This window comes from Marmota marmota, unplaced genomic scaffold (assembly GCF_001458135.2).
Source record: "Marmota marmota marmota unplaced genomic scaffold, marMar, whole genome shotgun sequence".
Taxonomy (NCBI): Eukaryota; Metazoa; Chordata; class Mammalia; order Rodentia; family Sciuridae; genus Marmota; species Marmota marmota.
This window is the reverse complement of record NW_026000076.1, coordinates 6,799,709-6,820,853: the sequence shown is the minus strand read 5'-3', so window position 1 is coordinate 6,820,853 and position 21,145 is coordinate 6,799,709. Positions and strand designations below refer to the sequence as shown.

The window sequence follows — 21,145 nt, the reverse complement described above, 5'->3', positions numbered from 1 at the left end:
CATATGTTGGTTAGTTTGATACAGCCATTCCACAAGGTACACATACTTTAAAATATATTGTACACCATAGATATTATAAAATCATAAGATACAAGGATTAGGACTGTAACTGGGTGATATAGCACTTGTCTAGGATATACAAGACCCTGGGTTTAATCCCCACCACCACCCAAAAAAAAAAAAAAAAAAAGGTGTGGTGGCACACACCTATACCCAGCAACTTGCTGAGGCAGAAGGATGACAAATTCAAGGCCAACATCAGCAACTTAGCAAGGCCCTAAGCAACTTATCAAGACCCTGTCTCAAAATTAAAAAAAAAAAGGTGGGGGTGAGATGTGGCTCAGTAGTTAAGCACCCCTGGGTTCAGTCCCGTGTCTTAAAAAAAAAAAGAGAGAATTAGTTAGATTATAGATATCCAAAATTCTTCTACTGTGGCCAAGTACATCTCATATCATTTAGAATGATAATTTCCTCCTCTTTTATGTTTCACCTACTAAGTACTTCTGATCCAAGCAATCACGCCGTGCTCCAATTCTTTGCTCCACATTTTCATCTGCAGGACTGGAAGTGAATTATAAGCTACCAACCAAAGCCGTGGCACTTAGCACTATTCATTTTTGGCAGTCTTAGTACTTCCCAGACAACACTGAGTTGTCTGGGAAGTACTAAGACACAAGTCAAATGGATGTGAAGAGGGAAAATACCAGAATAAGTAGAAAGTCATAATGTAGTATTAGGTCTGCCTTATAGATTTAAGCTCACTCACCTTACTGGTTGATGCTTTGAAACATTTCTGGCAGGAAGATGCAGCTATGTGCAACCAAGGAAAGAGTTACAATATGCCTTCTATTGTTTTCTCTAAAAATGAAAGAAGGAAAATTTTATGAAGAAAACATTCCAAGAATCATAGTAAGTAAGTGGCCTCTCAAGATGGTTTTCATTCAACAAGTAATTATTGATCATTGGCATGTGATAGGCATGAAGGATATACTGAACAAGATAAATTGGATGGGAGATAGATAAACAAATAATATCATTAGACAATTAGTAAGGACAATGGAGAAGATAAAATAAGGAGATAGAGGAAGTGTGAGGCTGGATTTCAAATGGGAGAAATGACATTTAAACAAAAAGGAATCACTTGAAGGAGTCCACCATGCAGAGATCTGGGGAAAGAATATCCCCAAGCAAACTCCTGAAATAGTTATAAACTTAACCTAAGTGCAGTTGAGACAGGATTGGTCAGTATTGCTGAAGTGAAGTGAGTAAGGGAAAGCACTGTCTCCAGGTGGAAGATTTTATAAGATATTTTTGGTGTCTAAACATTCTTCATTCTTTAGTGATCCAGTTTGTAAAAGCTCTTTCCCAGGTCAGACCCTGAATATTTTAGAGCTAAATAGTTAAATTTGTAATTCTTATCTCCTGTTATAATTGCCATTATCAGAGCTATATAGTATATAAGACATCATTAGTAACTGAGTTATTCATTCTAAATTATAATTGGTGCATAGTTGATCTTCTAGTTCAGGGGTCGGTATACTTTTAAAGGGACAGAACATAAACATTTTTATCTTTGCTAACTCTACACCTCACAGCTACTCAGTTCTACTGTTGTACTATGAAAGCAGCCATAGTATAAGTAAATAAATGGGTATAGCTATAATCCAATAAAACTTTCATTTACAAAAATAAGTAGCAAGCTGCATTTGGCCCATCATGGACCAGTTAGTCCATTGACTTGTTCTTGTACATTGAGAAGTGTTACAGTTTGGATCTGGAATGTCTTTGAAAGGCTCATGTGTTCAAGGCTTAATCTCTATCCAGTACAGCAACAGTGGTAGGACTTTTAAGAAATGATTGGATTACAAATTTGAATTACAAAGTATTAAATCACTAACCTCATCAGTGATTTAATCCATTGATGTATTCATAATTTGAATGGACTTTTAAGAATAGTAGAAACTTTAAGAGGTCAGATATAATTGAACTGGACCTTGGGGCTATGCCCTTGGAGACTATATATTGTTCCCAGTTCCTTCATCTCTCTTACTCTGCTTCTAGCTGCCATGAGGTTAGCAGCTTTTCTCTACCACACTCTGTATACCATGATGCCTCACCTCAGACCCAAAGCAAAGATGCTGGTTGATCCTTGGACTGAAACTGTGAGCCAAAATAAATTTTTCCTCTCTTAATCATGTTTTTCTCAGGTATTTTGTCAGAGTGATAAAAAGCTGACTAATACAAAAAGTGCTAATATGGGTAAGCAGCAATTGCAGTTCTATAATCATTCATTCAATTAAGAAAACAAGCCTGTGCAGAAAAAAAAATATGGATAAATAAAATATGATCTCGAGTCTTCTCCTAGCCTAGTGAGTTAGACAAAATTTATACAACTAAAAATACATTCCATAAATGTATAAAAATGGCTATAAACAATGTATTCATATGATTGAAACAATTTAAAAAAGGCCCAAAGAAAACAAGATTTCTCTTTTTTAAAAAGGGAGTAATGTGATCACATCTATCAGAGAGGACTGTGATGGCAACTGTGAAGAACGTACTGGAATGGGAGACCACTGGGGAGGCTGTAGCAGGAGTCCAAGTAAGAGATGATTCATCTGAATTAGGACAAGGATAGTGAGAACGGAGTGGATGAAATGGAATCAGGAAGCACCTCAGAGGACCATCAGCAAAACTTGGTGACTGATTGAGCATAGAATATTAAAGGGTAAGAGATAAAGATGACTAAGGTTAGCATGTTCAAGGCCATGGGATCACTCCCCAGAACCAAAAGAAAAAGGGAAAAAAAAAAAAAAAGATGGGGCTGGGGATGTGGCTCAAGCGATAGCGTGCTCTCCTGGCATGCGTGTGGCCCGGGTTCGAGCCTCAGCACCACATACAAACAAAGATGTTGTGTCCGCCGAAAACTAAAAAAATAAATAAATATTAAAAAAAAAATTAAAAAAAAAAAAAAGATGACTGAGACTTCTAGTACCAGAATGCTTTGATGGAAACAAGAAGTCAGAAATTCAGGTTTGAACATAATGCATTTGAGGTATCTTTTAGGCATCTAAGGGAAGGAAAAAAACAGAAGTTAGAGATTTGAATCATCGATAATCAAAGCCATGAGGAGGAATTCAGTGCAAAAAGAAGAGAGTCAATATGAAAATTAAGGCCTATCATTAATGAGCTAGTTAGAAAAGCAAACAGGAAAGATTATGAAGAATCAGAGGTGGAAAGAAAGTCACAATTGAGTGTCACAAAAGCCAAAAGGAGGAGAATTCTAGGAAGAAAGGAAGTGATATCACATACTACAGAGTAAATTGGGAAGAGAATGGAAAAAAGGCTTTTAGATGTGGCAGTTAGGAGACTGTTATTGACAATTCTGGTAATAAGTCTTTGTTCATTTGTCATTGGGACTGGTAAGCACACACAGAAACTGTGTTCCTCAGTTCTTTATGGTTTACAAAGCCCTCTTCCATAATTACTGCTAACAAAAGCAGACTCTAGATAGAACCCTATTTTCCAAGCTCAATGCAGTATTCCTGCACATTAGATAGATCCTCAAACTCCATTCAATCCTACAACACTTGTCATTAGGACCGCAGGTGCCCTAAAAAAAGAATCCCATCAATTCATTAGTAGCATCTTTGAAAATAACTACAATTTAACCCTTATCATTAATCAAAACCATAGTGGTCTGCTAAAATGTTATGATCTTGCCTCTGATTTATCTATGCAAGCAGACAGCCTTTTGTTACAAAAATGGCATGAAAATTCAGAAGATGCCTGCCGCAGTCTGGCTGGGCACAAATGCCGCAGTCTGGCTGGGCACACAATCACGAGCCACCACACAGCTTGTAGATTCAAACAGCAACTCTTTATTCCCGAACTCACACCAGCCGTCTACAAACACGTTCTGGGGAAATCCACGTTCTCTGCCCAAATCCACCTCCACTGGGCTTCTGTCTCCCAAAAAAATACTGTCTGAATCCCGTGAGAACTCAAGGGGAACTCAGGCAGCAGGATACGCCCTATTCCCAGCAGGAATAATCTTAAACCTGGAACGCCCTAAACCCGATTATCCTAAACCAGGAACACCCTAATCCGCCCTGGTCCTTGAGCAAGGTCACCTACATTCAATGTCACTTGCAACATGGGGTACGCTGGCAAGGAAATTGTCATACCTACTTGGCTAATGGCTCCCAGCAGATGCCCAGTAAGGAGCCAAACTGGAGGCATAGGTATATAGTTGCTATTAACTAATAAAACAAACATGTTAAAGTAGATGAGACAAGGAATTTGGAAAACATAAAGATTATATATCATCCATATTTAACTTCAAATATAAATTACTTTGGGTTCTGGGGCTGTAGCTCAGTGGCAGAGCGCTTGCCTAACATGCATGAGGCACTGGGTTTGATCCTTAGCATTACATAAAAATAAATGAAGGCATGCTGTCCATTTGCAATTACAAAAAAAATTAATGTAAATTACTTTGGAAAGAAGCAAATCCATGGAGAGGAGGGAAAGGGTAGGTATTAGGGAATGAAATTGATCAAACTATGTTATGTACAAATATGACATAATAAATCCCACTTATGTATAATTATAATACACCAATTTTTTTAAAAGGTGTGCTTTTGTAAATCATAATTTTCTTAAATTCTCCTTAAAATTCAGAAATCAAAATTTTCAAGGGGGGCTGGGGTTGTGGCTCAGTGATAGAGTGCTCGCCTAGTATATATGAGGCACTGGGTTTGATCCTCAGCACTACATAAATATAAAATAAAGATATTGTGTCAACCTAAAACTAAAATATATATATATATATAAATTTTTTCAGGGCTCAGCATCTTTTTTGATTATAACTTGTCAAAACATTCTCCATTTTTAATATTCATGAGCCTGGCTTCTAATTTTTTAAACAAAGTGTAATTTTATGTAACTTCAAAAATAACCCACTGAATTATTAACATTTAAGAAGTACACAGGAACTAATAGAGGATATATATATTCACTTATACCTAAACTTAGCTTATAACTCTCAGCAAGTTGTTATATAGTTCTGTAATCATTTACATTCTATATTAAGGACTACGGGTGTGGAAGAATTCTTATCAGTAAAAGGGAAATAAAGGGAATAAATACAGTGAAAGGAAATATCGTTGCCTATCTTTCCAGGTGTTTTAGTCAGTTTTTTCACTGCTGTGAAAAAAGAACAAAAAGAACACTTTTAAGGGAAGAAGTGTATTTGGGGGTTCATGGTTTCAGAAGTCTCAGTTCATAGATGGCTCCATTCCTCAGGGCTTGAGGTGAGATAGTACATCATGGTAGAAGAGTGTAGCAGAGGAAAACTGTTCACATGATGATCAGGAAGCAGAGAGAGACTCCACTTGCCAGTAAAATATATCCCAAAGGCATGCTTTCAGGGACCCACCAGCTCCAGCAATACCCCTACCCACCTCCAGTTACCACTCAGTTAATCCCTATTAGGGGATTAATTCACTGATTGGGTTAAGATTAACCCAATCATTTATCCTCTAAACCTTCTTGTATTGTCTTACACATGAGCTTTTGGGGGGATACCTCACATCCAAATCATAGAGCTCAAATGTTAGAACTCAGGAAATCCTAGTTCCAGATGCCTGAGGATTGCTATCTGTCTGCTTGATGACTTGCTGCAGAAATCTCCAGGCTCAAGTTGATATTTCTGTCTGCAACAGACATCAAACCTGTGTAATTAATCTAACAACACTTCCTTCTGCCTGCCAGCCAGTTGCAATTGTTTTTTATTTGTAGTTCTCTAAAGAAAATTTAAATCATTTTGTTCCTTCTACTTGTTCATTGAGGACTTGGAAGATCAAATTATAGAGTTCCATAGCCTACAAAGAATAAAAGCTAGCATATTGGATAATAGCTTGGACATTTTGAGATACATCACTTAGGCTGAAAGTTCTGAACTGCTACTGTCTTTGTGATCTTGAGGAAGTTACTTTAATTTTTTGTACCTTTATTTCCTTAACATAAAATGGATATCATAACTAAATCCTTCCACATCACTCTAGTTAAAGATGCTTAGAACAAGTACATAATACATGGTAAGTACTAATAAGAAGTGTGTGGCAAATGTTCATTGGTGTTATAATCATTGTCATAATGAAAGTTATCATCTACTGTAACCTATATGAATTTTATAATAATTTTAAGGTACTTAAGTATTATTAACCCATTTTATAGACAGACCCTAAGATTTTGAGATTCAACTTTCCCAAAATCATACAAGCATCCCTGGCAGAGCAAGGATTAGAACTAATTGTGTTTGCTGGGCATGATGGCACATGCCAGGCATATTGACACATGCCTGTAAGCCCAGAGGCAGGAGGATCACAGGTTTGAAGCCAGCCTCAGAAACTTAGCAAAGCTGCAAGCAACCTAACGAGACCCTGTCTGAAAAAATAGAAAGGGCTGGGGATGTAGCTCAGTGGTCAATTGCCCTTAAGTTCAGTCCCTAGTATAAAAAACAAACAACAACAACAAAAAAAAAAAAAAAAAACCTTTGTGTTCAGAGTTCCCTAGCGCCTGCCATTAGACTGGGGTTTCATGTCAGGAGCCAGGTCTAAAGAATTGAAATGGTTGCTGAGAATCCTGTTTTCAGAATTCTCAATGCAGATCCAAGTTCATTAAGAAAAGAGTATTTGATTTATGAGCAGGGTTAGCCAATTGCTCAGGAGTTTGGAGTGGGATTACATAGTTGCTTTCCTTCCCGCGCCCCCACCCCCAAATCAGGTAAAGATTCTTATTAACTTTTTTTTTTTTTTGTATCAGGGATTGAACCCAGGGGTGCTTTACCAGTGAGCCACATCCCCAGCCCTTTTGTTTTAAGACAGGAATCGCAAAGTTGCTGAGGCTGGCTTTGAACTTGCAATCTTCCTTCATCCGCCTCCCAAGCCATTGGGATTATAGGCTATACCACAGTTCCCAGCCCTAGTTTTTCTTAATAAACAAAACTTTTAGGTTAATTTGAATATATCTCATGATGAATTTACTAATTTATAAAATCATTTCAGCCTTGTAAGTTTGCCAAGAAGTGTTACTATACCTAAAATGTTTACTAATTTGGCAGAGGGTTCTCTTATAAGCTTTCTCTATAACTCTTCTCTTTTGCTCTTAAAACGGATATGCAGGTTGAGAAGTCAGGTGATCATCTCTTATTTTTAGTTTGAGGGTTAATTTTGGAAATTGGGGTAAGTACTAATGGCATTTTGAGAGGTAATTGGGAAATTTTTATGTGAGCTAAATCTAGTCTACTTGAAAGAAATTATTTTGGATGTATCATGTAAATACATGCCTGTCAAGGAAATAAAGGTATAAAAAATTATACTTCCCCAAGATCACAAAGACAGAAGCAGTTCAGAACTTTCAACCTAAGTAATGTATCTCAAAATGTCCAAGCTATTATCCAATATGCTAGCTTTCATTCTTTGTAGGCTGTGGAACTCTAAGTTTTTTAGCTGTAGATATATACAATACATTTATTTATTTTTATGTGGTGCTAAGGATCGAACCCAGTGCTTCACATATGCTAGGCAAGTACTCTGCCACTGAGCCATAACTCCAGCCCATGAATAAAAACCATTTTAAATACACACAAAAGCTCACTTTCTGTAGAGCTGGCACATTTGATCTGCCTGCTCTGGACTTCTTGTTTTTATTTCAGCCAATGTTATCCTATCCCCAATATTTTTGGTCTTATTGTAGGTAAGCTGCAATTTACATTTTAAATTGTTTATATAATCTAAGTGTGGGTAGCCAGAGTTGGCTTCTTTTTGCCTCAGAAAAAGCTGGCCAGTTTACTAGGTTCATCTAAGTACCCGTCTTAATCTGGGCATTAGAAAAAGGGGAGTCCTATTTCCCGTTATGAACTACCTGTGGGGGATACAAAGCTCATGAAGTGTGAGAACTTGGTACTCCATCCCCTAGCCATAAAGAAAAACAGGAGAAATAGAGAAGGCAGGCACTACCTGGATTTTCCCAAATAGAATAGTCTGTTTCACTGGACTATTAAGAATCAGTTACTTTACTGTCCTCTTCTTATTAAGATACTTTTAGAGATGTGGAGATCTTACCTCCTCCCCTGGAAGTCTGGCCATTTTTGGATAATACTAATAATTTTTTCCTTTTACTTCTGCTTTCTATATAAAATTGCCAAACAAAGAAGAAATTTTATTTCTTAGAAACATTTCCCATTCTATACTTAATAGTGCAGAACTGATCTACTCTGATTTCTTGATCTTTATTGATTTAAATCTGAGTTTTATTTACATTTGATGTGCCCAGTGGCAGTGAACAAGGCTAAATAAGCATCTGAAATATTAAATCACTTTCTGAAAAAAGAATTTGTTCCCCAAAAGCTTTCCAGAAATATTTGCCTATACTAAAGTACTAAAATGTTTCTCCTGTTTTTCTTCTAGTAGTTTAGAGTTTCAAATAATCTTTGATCCATTTTGAGTTGATTTTTGTACAGAATGAGAATTAAGGGCAACTTTCAATCTTCTGCATGTGGATATCCAGTTTTTCCAAGGACCATTTGAAGAAGCTATCTTTTCTCCAATGTTGGGTTTTGATGCTTTTGTCAAAAAATCAGTTGGCTATAGATGTGTGGGTATATTTCTGGGATCTTCATTCTGTTCCATTGGTCTATGTGTTTCTATTTATGCTAATGCCAAGCTGTTATTACTATGGCTCTGTAGTATGTCTTGAAATCAGGTATTATGATGCCTCCAGCTTTGCAAAGTTTGGTTTTTGTTGAAGACTGATTTGGCTATTCGGGGTCTGTTGTGCCACTGTATGAACTTTATGGCTGTTTTGTTTTTTTAATAGTTCTGTAAATAATGTCGGTGTATTTGACAGGGATTGCATTGAATTGCTTTGGTAGTATGGACATTTTTAACAATATTAATTCTCCAATCCATGAACATAGGCCATTCTAGTTTTTGATTTCTTTTTTCAGTGTTTTGCAGTTTTCATTTTATAGGTCTTTCTCGTCCTTAGTTAAATTTATTCCTAGGTTTTAGGTTTGATTTGGTTTGGCTTGGGATTTTTTGTAGCTATTGTAAATGGGATTACCTTTATGTTTCTTAACAAAATTGTTATTGGTGTATAGAAAAGCTATTAGTTTTTGTATATTGATTTTGTACCCTATTACTTTAATGAATTAATTAATCAGTTCTAATAATCTTTTGGTGGAGTCTTTAGGTTTTTCCATATATAGAATAATATCATCTCCAAACAGAGATAATTTGACTTCTTCCCTCCTATTTGTAAGCCTTTTATTTTTTTTTCTTGCCTAATTGCTCTGGCTAAAACTTCTAGTACTACATAGAATGTAAGAACCAGGGAGAATGAATACCCTTATCTTGTTCCTGATCTTAGAGTAAATGCTTTCAGTTTTCCCCCATTCGTTATGAATGTTGGCTATGAGTTTATCAAATACAGCCTTTTTTATGTTGAGGTGTGATCTTTCTGTACCTAATTTATTTAGGACTTTTGTCATGAAAGGATGCTGCATTTTATCAAGTGCTTTTATTTTTTTAACTTATTTTTTGCATCTATTGAGAGATGATCACATGATTTTTATCTTTCTTTCTGGCAAGACTATATATTAATATTTATAGATTTACATGTTGAACCATTCTTGCAACCCTAAGATGAAATCAACTTGATCATGGACAACAATCTTTTTGATGTGCTATTGAATTCTAATTGATAGTACTTCATTGAGAATTTTTGCATCTGTGTTCATCACAGATACTGGTCTATAGTATTCTCTTTCTTTCCCCTTCATCCCCGACCCCTACCCTAAAGCTGACCTCATAAAATGAGTTTCCTCTCTTTCAATTCTATGGAATAGTTTGAAAAGAACTATGGCAAAATTCAGCAGTGAAGCAGTCTGATCCTGGGCTTTTCTTTGTTGAGAGACTTTTTGTTACTGATTTAATCTTATTATGTGTTATTGATCTATTCAGGTTATATATGTGCTTATGGTTCAGTTTTTTTTAATATTTATTTTTTAATTGTGGTTGGATACAATACCTTTATTTTATTTTATTTATATGTGGGCTGAGGATCGAACCCAGGGACTTGCATGTGCTAGGCAAGCGCTCTATTGCTGAGCCACAACCCAGCCAATGGTTCAGTTTTTTTTTTTAATATGTTTTTAGTTGTAGATGGACACAGTATCTTTATTTATTTATTTTTATGTGGTGCTAAGGATCAGACCCAGTACCCCACACGTGTGAGACAAGTGCTCTATCACTGAGCCACAACCTCAGCCCTATGGTTCAATTTTGATAAGTCATATGTGTCCAGAAATTTGTCCATTTCTTCTAGGTTTTTCAGATTACTAGCATATCATTTTTCATAATAATTCTTATTTCTGTGGCATGTCTTATAATTTCTCCTTTTTCATCACTAATTTTATTTGAGATTTTTTTTTCCCCTTGGCTAGTCTACTTAAAGGTTTGTCAGTTGTGTTTTGTCAATTCTGTTTATCTTTGCAGAGAATCAACTGTTTGTGTCCATTGATCTGTTTTATTGTTTTTCAGTCTCATTTCTGCTCTGATCTTTATTATTTTATTCTTCCTACCAATTTTTAGTTTGGTTTGTTTTGCTTTTCTAAATCCTTGAGATGTATCATTAGGTTGTTTATTTGAAATCTTTTGTTGTTTTTGTTTTATTGATGTAAGCACTTATTGCTATAAGCTTTTCCCTGTTAGTACTGCTTTTGCTGCATCTCATAAGTTTTGGTATGTTGTTTCCATTTTCCATTTCCTTTTTTTTAATATATATTTTTAATTTCCCTTTGATTTCCTTAGTTACTCACTGTTCATTCAAAATTGTATTGTTCATTCTCCATGCATGTGTATACTTTCTGAAATTTCTTTTGTTAAACTTTTTTATTTCATTGTGATAGAGGATGTGATTTTTTTTTTATTATTTGTTAAGACTTATTTTGCAGCCTAACAAAATGGTCTAGAAAAAGTTCCAGGTGCTGATGAAAAGAATATGTATTCCGTAGCTTTTAGATGGACTGAAATGTTTTATTAAGTCCATTTCTTTACAGTATAATTTAATTCCAATATTTCTCCATATAGTATAGTTTAACTTTGAATTTTTTTTAATCTAATTTGTTATATATGACAGCAGAATGCATTACAGTTCATATTACACATGTAGAGCACAATTTTTCATATCCCTGCTGTATACAAAGTATATTCATACCATCCATGTCTTCATACATGTACTTAGGATAATGACAGTGGAATGAGATCAACATCATTACCCTAACTTTAAATTTTTTATAGAATGATTTATTACCAAAGGGGTATTAAGACCCTAGCCCTTCATATGTTTGCTTCCCAACCAACGATGGCCTCTGCTGCCATACACTCCCATCATGAGGTACTATACCTACACAATCCCAAAGCAAGAGAAATTATGAGTCAAAATAAATCTTTTCCATTATTGATTATCTCAGATATTTTGTCACAGTAAAAGAAAGCTGACTAGCACAAGGGGGATATCCTTAGATATGACTTGGTACTTTCCTCTTTCCGATTTTAAAATTATTTGTTTTACACTTTTTTCAGTTTGATTATAATATGGTGAAGATCTTTTTTGTTCATGTCCTATAAACTTCCTGTATATAAACGTCAGTATCTTCCCCCAAATTAGGGAATTGATTGCATTAAATCTGTATAATGCTTTTGGTAGTATGACCATTTTTTTTTTTATGTTAAGAGACAATAACAATAAAGAAGAATACTGCGTCACAATATTAAATATTTTGATATCTATGAAATTATGATTGATTTTATTTATAATTTTTAGGTTTTTTTCATTAACATACAGAGTTTTTTTTTCTTTTTTTTTTTTAATTTTTTATTGTGGGTTGTTTTTTTTTTTTTCCATTTTTTTTTTTTTTTTTAGTATGACCATTTTAACAATATTAATTCTGTCTATCCAAGAACATGGGAGATCTTTGCATCTTCTTAGGTCTTCTTCAATTTCTTTCTTTAGTGTTCTGTAGTTTTCATTGTAAAGTCTTTCACTTCTTTTATTAGATTGATTCCCAAGTATTTTTTCTTTTTGTGAGGCTGTGGTGAATGGGATAGTTTTCCTAATTTCTCTTTCTGCTGATTCATCATTTTCCCCTACCCATCTTACTGAGAAGCTGCCTATCTGCTTTCATGTTTTCATGCCATGGAATAGCCAGGAAAGTAACCTTCACTATTCCACCAACTTCTATCAGTCTCTTTTAAATTCTTTACCAGGCATTTTATCCATTTTAATTTCTTGAGCTCTATTTCTAGAGAGTTAGGTTCTTTGAAATATGTCACATTACTCTGTTTTTTTCCTATTACTTATGCTCCTATGTTGATATTTGTGTGTACAGTAGATTAGACATCTCAAAGCATTTTGTGGGGTAGCCTTCTTAGTTAAGGGCTTTCTTTGGAACATATGTATTGGTTTATCTGTCACACAGTGTCATCTTTGATTTTGTCTGGGCACCATAGCATAGTGTCCCTATAACTTACTCGACTGTGATTGATGACATTGGGCACAACATGTACTGCAGCAGAGTCAGAGAGACCCATTGTCTCTTTGGCCATGCAAGTGGGGATACTCTGGCAGTTCAGGCAGGTATGCAGACAGAGGTGGATGTGGGGTGCTGTGTGTCTATTCCTACAGTGGGAATGGCTTCTATCAGACGATGGAGGTTTCTTCAGGCACTACTGATACTGGGTTTGCTGCTAGCAAGGGCCTCTGGCACTGGTGGCCCCAGCAGTTGTGAGGGGCCTAAAGCACTTGTCCTCCAACAAATAGGTACAGGTCCAGATGCTGCCTCTCAGTGGTGGGAACTACAGTGCCCCCTCTGTGGCACTTAGACCCAGACCTTACAACAGTGCATGGATAGATAAGGTGTGGTGACAGGGCAGTGGCAAGAATTACATAGGAGGGGTGGTGGCAGTAGTATGGTGTTCTACTCTGCCACTCCGGTGACAGCACCTACCAGGGAGCAGAACCGTGGATGGAGCTGGGCAAAATTCCTCTCAGGCGCCCTTTTCGCCATGTGTGCCTTGGCAGTAGGGCAACAGCATGCCCCTGTGGGCAGGGTAGAAGTGGAAATCATAAGGTTCCCTTCCCATCCTGTCAGTACAGGCATCTAAGTGTTATACAGTAGGGAGCAGCAGCAGGAACAAAGTAGACACCAACTCCACACGCAGCTAACTCCACCCTTAGTCTCAGAGGGCAAGTACCTTGATCTGCTTCTCAAAAGTGGCACCCTGCATTGTCTGCATTACAACATCCATCCTCTATTATAGTACAGAGCATCCAGCAGACTTAGGTCCCAGTCACTCTGTTAAGGCACACTGGATTCACAAGGCAGTACTGCCTTCTCCCTCAGCCCCAAACAGTGCACCAAGGATGGTAATGTACAGAGGTTTCTAACCCCTACAGCAGTTCAGACTCAAGACATAGTTCACTTAATCAATATGGCTCCTGCCTACAGCATTCTGTGACATCACTGGGAGATGAGGTGAGATCCTTTTCCGAAGCAAGGCTACTAGGCAGATTTCAGGTTATTTATCTAAGTGGGCTGCCAACCTATGATGATTGTAAACTTTCCAGTACATAAGATTGCCAGCATCCACAATGAAACAGTCTGCTGGAAGTTCCTTGTATACTCTTATCCCTGCAAAAGAGACTCCCCCTCTCCCAGCTGTGAAGATACCAGGGTATTTCATTTCTCTTAGTCTGTGGTTTTCTCAGATCTCTCAATCTTCCAGTCTCTTGCCAATTTCTAGTGTTCTGCCATGGTCACTCACCTCATAATGCAGCTATGCACCTGTTACTTTGGTTCTTTGTGGAGGAAGGGATGAGAACTGGTATATCAAACAATTTTGAATCTCATGTATTGCTTGCTTTTTTAAAAAAAAAAATCTTGATTATTGATCATATAGCAATGAAAATTAATTCAAAGATTCTATTACATACAGTCAATCTTTAGGGGTATTTATCAGAAATGGTTAGATAAAAAAGTATATTGTTCCATATGAAGTTGATATTAAATACCTTGTGGGACCTAATCCATTTTATGTTTAAAAGTTAAAATATGGGCTGGGATTGTGGCTCGGTGGCAGAGCGCTTGCCTCACAAGTATGAGGCACTGGGTTTGATCCTCAAAACCACATGAAAATAAATAAATAAAAGTATTGTGTCCATCTACATCTAAAAGAATATTTTTTTAAAAAAAGTTAAAATATTCAGGTTTCATCCAAAAGGTAATCTTGTTCATTATTTATTGTCCTTTTTCCAGGTGGTATAATCCAGTATAAACTGTTTTTAAAATCCTACTCAACTCTAAACTCTTCTCCACAACCTGCCTTCCCCAAATGGATGGAATCCATTTTCTTTCCTAAACAGAATTTTAATATTTTTTGCTAAATTATGAAGAGCAGGAGGACATTAGTAGATTCAAACTTTTAGACTTCTTTCTGTACTTAATAATGTTTGATCTTTTCTCTCTGTGTGAATGTTATTAAATCAGAGTAACCTCGTTATCCTCTCAAAATCCTCCTTGTTATGTTGAAGATGGGAGTCTCTTCATACCTCTCATTTCATACATATACATTTAGTATTTTTGGTTGTTTCAGATTGACCCCAATTCTTGGCATTCAGAAGCATTCTCCAAAAAATGTGGTGTTTACACAGTTCATAGCCACCCTGCTTGAAGAATTACAATTAAAGAATGAAGACCTTGAAAGTTTAACCATCATATTTAGAACTAGCTGTTAACCAGAGTGGTGAGTTTTATTTTGCTTTTTTTTTTTTCCATTTATTGCCTATGTGGATTCTTTTTATATTGGAAAATTTTTTTTATGGTGTTGGAGATTACATCCAAGGCCTCACACATGCTAGGCAAGTGCTCTACCACTGAGCCACACCTCTAACCCCATTTTGGAAATTTTAAAAACCAAGTACAGACCTCAAGATGCTTGCTGAAGGACATAGTATGTCTTAGTTTTCATCTGCATCAGTCACTTCTATCTACTTTTCTTACCTTATGCCCCAAACTATTGCCGTTTCTATTTTATAGGCCATAGAAGTTCTGTTTCATTCCAGGAAACTCCACTATCAACTACTAAAGCCCAGGCCATCCCACATGTCCCATCTGATAAGTTCCTTCCCAGGAAGTATCAATTTACTTCAACCAGCTACTGCAGTGATCCACTGTGAACATCCTCATCCTGCTACCCCTTTGAATGAAATCACTCCCTACCCAGCCAGTAACTTGGTCATCTCATGTACAGATAAGCAATTGAATTTACATGTCTGGCTTTGATGAATCTTAATCCTGCTCCCAGATAGATAGCTCTTTCCTTTCCTAAGTCCCTGCCTCTTTCAGAATTGCTCATCAGAATGTCCCCTAACTCTTCATACCCTTCTTATTTCTCATGCTTCCAAGTGCTCAGATAAATCTAGATTTAATTTAATTGAAAGAATTCATACTAAATTACAAGTGAAACCCTCTCAGGAAGTGATTTTAATACATAGAAAGAATATTTGAGAGAGGTATCTTATCAGGTAAAAAAGAACAGAGGCTGGGGTACAACTCAGTGGTAAAGTATTCAAGTGTTTGCTTAGGATGCATAAAACCCTGGGTTTGATCACCAACACTTTAAAAAAGGGGGAGGGGAATAGGGAAGACCAGCATCCCTTCATTGAACTTGCTAGAAAACAGAATATAAGGAAATAGCATTGTAACTGCCTCCAGTGGCCATTTCAAGTAATCCTGCTACCCTGAAGACCCTAAAGCAAAAGCTTTTATTTAGGGAGTAAGCTCAGATTGGTTTATGTAAGTTTATAGCATTCAAAGGCCTTTAAAGAATGATGAGGTGGGGCTGGGGATGTGGCTCAAGCGGTAGCGCGCTCGCCTGGCATGTGTGCAGCCAGGGTTCGATCCTCAGCACCACATACAAACAAAGATGTTGTGTCCGCCGAAAACTAAAAAATAAAATATTAAAAAATTCTCTCTCTCTCTCTCTCTCTCTCTCTCTCTCTCTCTCTAAAACAAACAAACAAAAGCATACCAAAAAGTGTCTTCTTTAAAAAAAAAAAAAAAGAATGATGAGGTTGGAATGTTTTGTTATATTGAATGCTAGTTCAGTTAATCATGGTTCATGACACCCTAGTCTATTGAAGTCCTTCTAGACTGACTTTAATTAATGGATACTAATTAAGAATTATTTTAATTAGCATATTTTAAACTTATATGTAAACAGATGGTGTTAAAGTGGTTTTTTAAGGACTTTCAACAGTGGATTTAACAGTTCCTGCGTGATCACTGTTTATTTACATTGTTCATTTGCTGAAGTAATCAAAGGTATATTTTGGCATAAACTTTGCACTATTATAAAGGATCATGAATGAATGGGGCCTTATTGCATAATTTTCCATATGAGAAATGGAGATGCTTATAAGTATGTGAACAGTTTTCCTTTTTTTTTTTTTTCTGTTTTCATGATTTTTATAAACCATGGTAAATTTGAGTCTAAAGATTTTAATGTTTAGGAACCTCAAGATTACTGCTAGCTAGTGTACGTGAATATGCTTTCAGTTACAAATAACTAGGGAAAGAATCTAGCTCCAACTAGCTTTTGTTAGGGTGGTGTATTATCTTTTGCTCCTTAACAAATCACTCCAAAACTTAGTGGCTCTGTTGAGCTTGGAGTCTTTGCTCTCTCATGAGGTTGCAGTTAAGCTGTCTACTGTGGCTACAATATCATGTGAAAGCCCAGATAGAAGATGATCTCCTTTCAAGCTCACTAGTGTGTATTGGCAGTATTTAGTTCCTCACAGGTTGATGAACCAGGGCCTCAGTTTCTCACTGACTGTTATCCAATGACCCCACTTGCCTTGTGAGCTTTTGTAGCCTACCTCATAGCATGGTATGTGTCTTCCCTCACAGTAAGCAAATGAGAGGATACCCAAGATGGGAGACACAATCTTTTAGTAACTCATGCCAGAAGTGACATCCCATCACTTTTGCTATGTTCTGTTAGAAAGTAGGTCCAGCCCGAGGTCAAGATGAAAGTCTTATATAAGGATATGATTACCAGGAGGTAGCAATCTTCAAGGGCCAATTTAGAAACTACCAGAATTTGGCAAAATTGTTCAGTAGATCCTAGTTTTATATATAGCAAACCACATGGTCCTAGTGAGAGTCTTGAAGTTCACACTGATCAAGAACATGCCTGAATTAATCCTTGTGGCCTTGGGAATGCTATGGGCTAACTCAGTAATTCTGACATGAGAGAGAGAGAAGCAGGATTTTCGAACTGATGTAGTTCAGTCAGGGGCTACCCCTGGGTTGAATACATAGCTGGATCTCTTCCACCCAAACTACTATTGCTACATAATTGCAATGTGTATTGGGAAGGCAACACAGCATCAATATACTTGTGAAATACTTGAGGTGTTTTATTCAAATTATCTTTTTTTGCTTTACAGGTATAATTCAGGAAGACAGACTAGAAGATGAACTTCTACTTACCGTATCTGGAATTCGAGTTATAGTGATGGTTGGTGGTGACTGATAATTAGCTTTGTTCTAACAACAGCATTACTTTCTCAGATTTCATCCCACCCAACCTCCCACCTCCCTGTTCCTAACTGCAGAAGATAACTTCCCCAGATACAGGAAAACATTACTGCAACAAGGCTAACCAACTCCTTGCAATCTACCTACAAGAGATAGTTGGGTTTTTTTAATTTGAAAAAAAAATAATAATAATAGGGCTGGAGTTGTGACTCAAGTGGTACAGTACTTGCCTAGCATGTGTGAGGCACTGGGTTTGATTCTTAGCACCACATATAAATAAATAAAGTCCATTGACAACTAAGAAAATATTTTTAAGAAAAAGAAAATAGAAGTCAAGGTGAAACATAAATATTAAAGAGGCCTCTAGATAATGCTAGCCATCATCATCAGTTGACAAAAAATTTTTTTGAGAAAATTACCATTTGGACCTCCCAGTTAAAGAATAGCAAATAATAATTAAGTCAATATAGATACTAAGATGAAACCTTTTAGAAATCTCGTCATTCTGCATGCAGTGGAACATGCCCATAATTCCAGTGATCAGGAGACTTGAGACAAGAGGATCACAAGTTCAGGGCCAACCTCAACTCAGCAAGACTCTCAGCAACTTAGTGAGACCCTATCTCAAAATTTAAAAATTAAAAGGACTGGGATGTAGCTCAGTGATAAAGTTTTGATCCCTGGGTTCACCATACACACACACCCCCCCCCCCCCAAAAAAAATCTAGTCATTATTCTTTTTTAAAAGTTAACTCTACGGTAAAATGGTCCTGACCAATTGGTTAACCTCTCAAGTCCAAATCAGGAGAATCCCAGCTCTGGAATTTAGATTGCTTTTCAAAATATCAAGGATGCAAGTTAGCTAGGCCTCGACGGCAGTTGGGTAAAAGACTCAGAAAGTTTGGGGAGCTTTTCTAAAAGGCCAAGAAAAAAGATAATAATCATATCTATACTCTTGGATACTGGAGAAAATGACAGCTACTAAAGCCAAACAATGGAAGGGCACCAATAAACACCTTAGATGAATAGGGCCAGGAGATAGAGATGAATTCTTTTCATGGCTCTACCAATAAGCTCTATAGCCAAGTCACATAAACTTTCTAGATTTCTGTTCTTTGTGAAATAAGACCATAGGCCATACAGACTCTATTGAAAAGACTGCAAAAACTAAAACTCTGCACACAGATATAGGCTGCTGCTACCCTGTCATTGGTCTTGGGCACCTTTTTTTTTTTTTTTTAATGTTTCCCCCTTTCAAGTTGTAATTTCTAATTATTTTTTTAATATTTTTTTAGTTGCAGATGGACACAATACCTTTATTTTATTTGCATATTTTTAGGTGGTGCAGGGGATCAAACCCAGTGCCTCATGCCTGCTAGGCAAGCACTCCACCACTGAGCCACAACTCCAGCCCCTCTTGGGCACCTTTTTTTAAAATCTCCTCTGACTGGATGAGGACCTAATCACAACATAAAATTACAGTGTACTAGAACTAATCAAGTTCAGATTCACAGATTACAAGATCAATATACAAAAAACAGTTGTTTTGTACCAGCAATGAAAAATCCAAAAATGAAAACAAATTCCATTCACATCCAAAGGAATTAAAGAAATGTGAGGATTGAATAATGAAAACAAAAGTATTTCATGTTCATGAATTTGAAGATCCGGTATTGTTAACAGATTCTCCCCAAATTAATATACAAATTCAATGCAGTCCCTATGAAAACCACAGCAGTATGATATTTCAGTATATTGATAGGTACTGATCAAATTAGGGTAATAAGCATTACCATATTCTTATCATTACTTCTGTGGAGTCTAAGAACTCCTCTCTTCTAGTTAGTCACAAAATATATATTATTGTGAACTATGGTCACCCAACTATCCTACCGAACATTAGAACTTACTCTGTCTAGTGCTCCTTATCCAACCTCCTGCTATCCTCCATCACCTGCATCCTTCCAGCTGCTAGTAATGACTCTTTAACTTTTTTTGTATATGTGGTTCTGGGGTTTGAACCTAGGACTTCATGCATGGCATGCAAGTACACTACCACTGTACCACACTCCACTGTACCATACCTCTGACCCAAGATTAACATTTTTAAACACTCAAATATGCGTGGGAACATGCAGTACTTGCTTTCTGGTATCTGACTTATTTCACCTAACATTAAATGGCCTCTAGTTCCATCCACTTTGCTGCAAACGATAGGATATCATTCCTTTTAATGGATGAATAATATGCCACTACGTACATTTTCTTTATCCAGTCATGTTGAATATATTAGTTATTATGAATAGTGCAACAATAAACATGGGCATGCAGGTGTCTCTTTGATATGCTGATTTCATATCCTTTGGCTTTAGCTCAGGAGTGGGATAGCTGAATCAAGTGGTAGTTCTTAATTTTTTAAAGAAACTCCAAATGATTCTCCATATGACTGTACTATTTCACGTTACCACCAGCAGTGTATAAGAGTCCCTTTTCTCCTCAGCCTCACCAGCGCTTGTTTTGTTTAGTTTGCAGCTCTGAAAATAGGCCTTGTGCATGCTAAGCAAGCACTCTACCACTGAACTATTCTATTGGGGTGAAATGTTAGCTCATTGTGATTGGGGTTTTTTTTTAATTGTAGATGGACACAAATGCCTTTATTTATTTATTTATTTATTTTTATGTGGTGCTGAGTATCGAACCTGAAACCTCACACGTGCTAAGCAAGTGCTCTGCCACTTCCCAGCCTGCTCATTGTGATTTTGTTTGCATTTACCTGACTGCTAACTGGGATAATAAATTTTTTTTTAATATTTAAGGAACCAGGCATGGTGGTGCATGCTGGTAAAAGGCTAACGCCAGCCTGTGCAACTTAGCAAACCCTTGTCTCAAAATGGAGATAAAGTGGTGGAGTGTTTGCCTGGTATGCATGAGGCCCTGGGTTCAATCTCTGGTACCAACAAAAAAGGAGGGGGTGGTAATTACTATGATTTGATCTTTGCACGCTGTATGTATGTATCAGAGTTTCATTCTGCACTCTATAAATTTATATAATTAAAAGAATAAGACTAAAAAGTAACAAAGCAAGTAAACATGCAGTTACTGATTTGGGAGAAAAAAAGTCACAGCAGGCTTTTTTGGAAAATGGACAAGCTAATTTCAAAATTTATATGGAAATGCAAAGGATCCAAATGAATAATCAAAACAATTCTGGAAATGAACATTTCCTGATTTCAAAACTTACTAGAAAGTTATTCTAACCAAGATAGTGTATATTGATATAAAGATAGCAGGACAGATTAGTGAAACAAGTAAGTCTAGGAATAAACCCTCACATTTATTGTTAACTGATTTTCAACAAATGTGCCAAGACAATTCAATGAGAAAAGAAGATCTTTTCAGCAAATAGCACTTGGGCATTTGGATATCAGAGAGAGAGAGACCGACCTACCGACCGACCGAGACCCACAGCACCGTATA

The 21,145-nt window shown here is 36.6% G+C and overlaps 1 protein-coding gene across 3 annotated transcripts in view; it reads left to right on the top strand.

The window, feature by feature from the left end:
* Nucleotides 1-20,011, top strand: part of Rpap2 (RNA polymerase II associated protein 2) — a 92,322-nt gene extending 72,311 nt beyond the window's left edge. For 2 of the 3 annotated variants that reach the window (XM_015500888.2, XM_048814459.1), the window contains 2 exons: nucleotides 14,721-14,870; nucleotides 17,578-20,011. In XM_015500888.2, the coding sequence (XP_015356374.1) occupies nucleotides 14,721-14,862 (142 nt within the window). In that variant the 3' untranslated portion in view covers nucleotides 14,863-14,870; nucleotides 17,578-20,011. Of the gene's footprint in view, nucleotides 1-2,503; nucleotides 2,729-14,720; nucleotides 14,871-17,577 lie in introns of those variants that run through there. The other variant, XR_007351703.1, reaches the window with a different exon arrangement.
* Nucleotides 20,012-21,145: the final 1,134 nt, after the last annotated feature.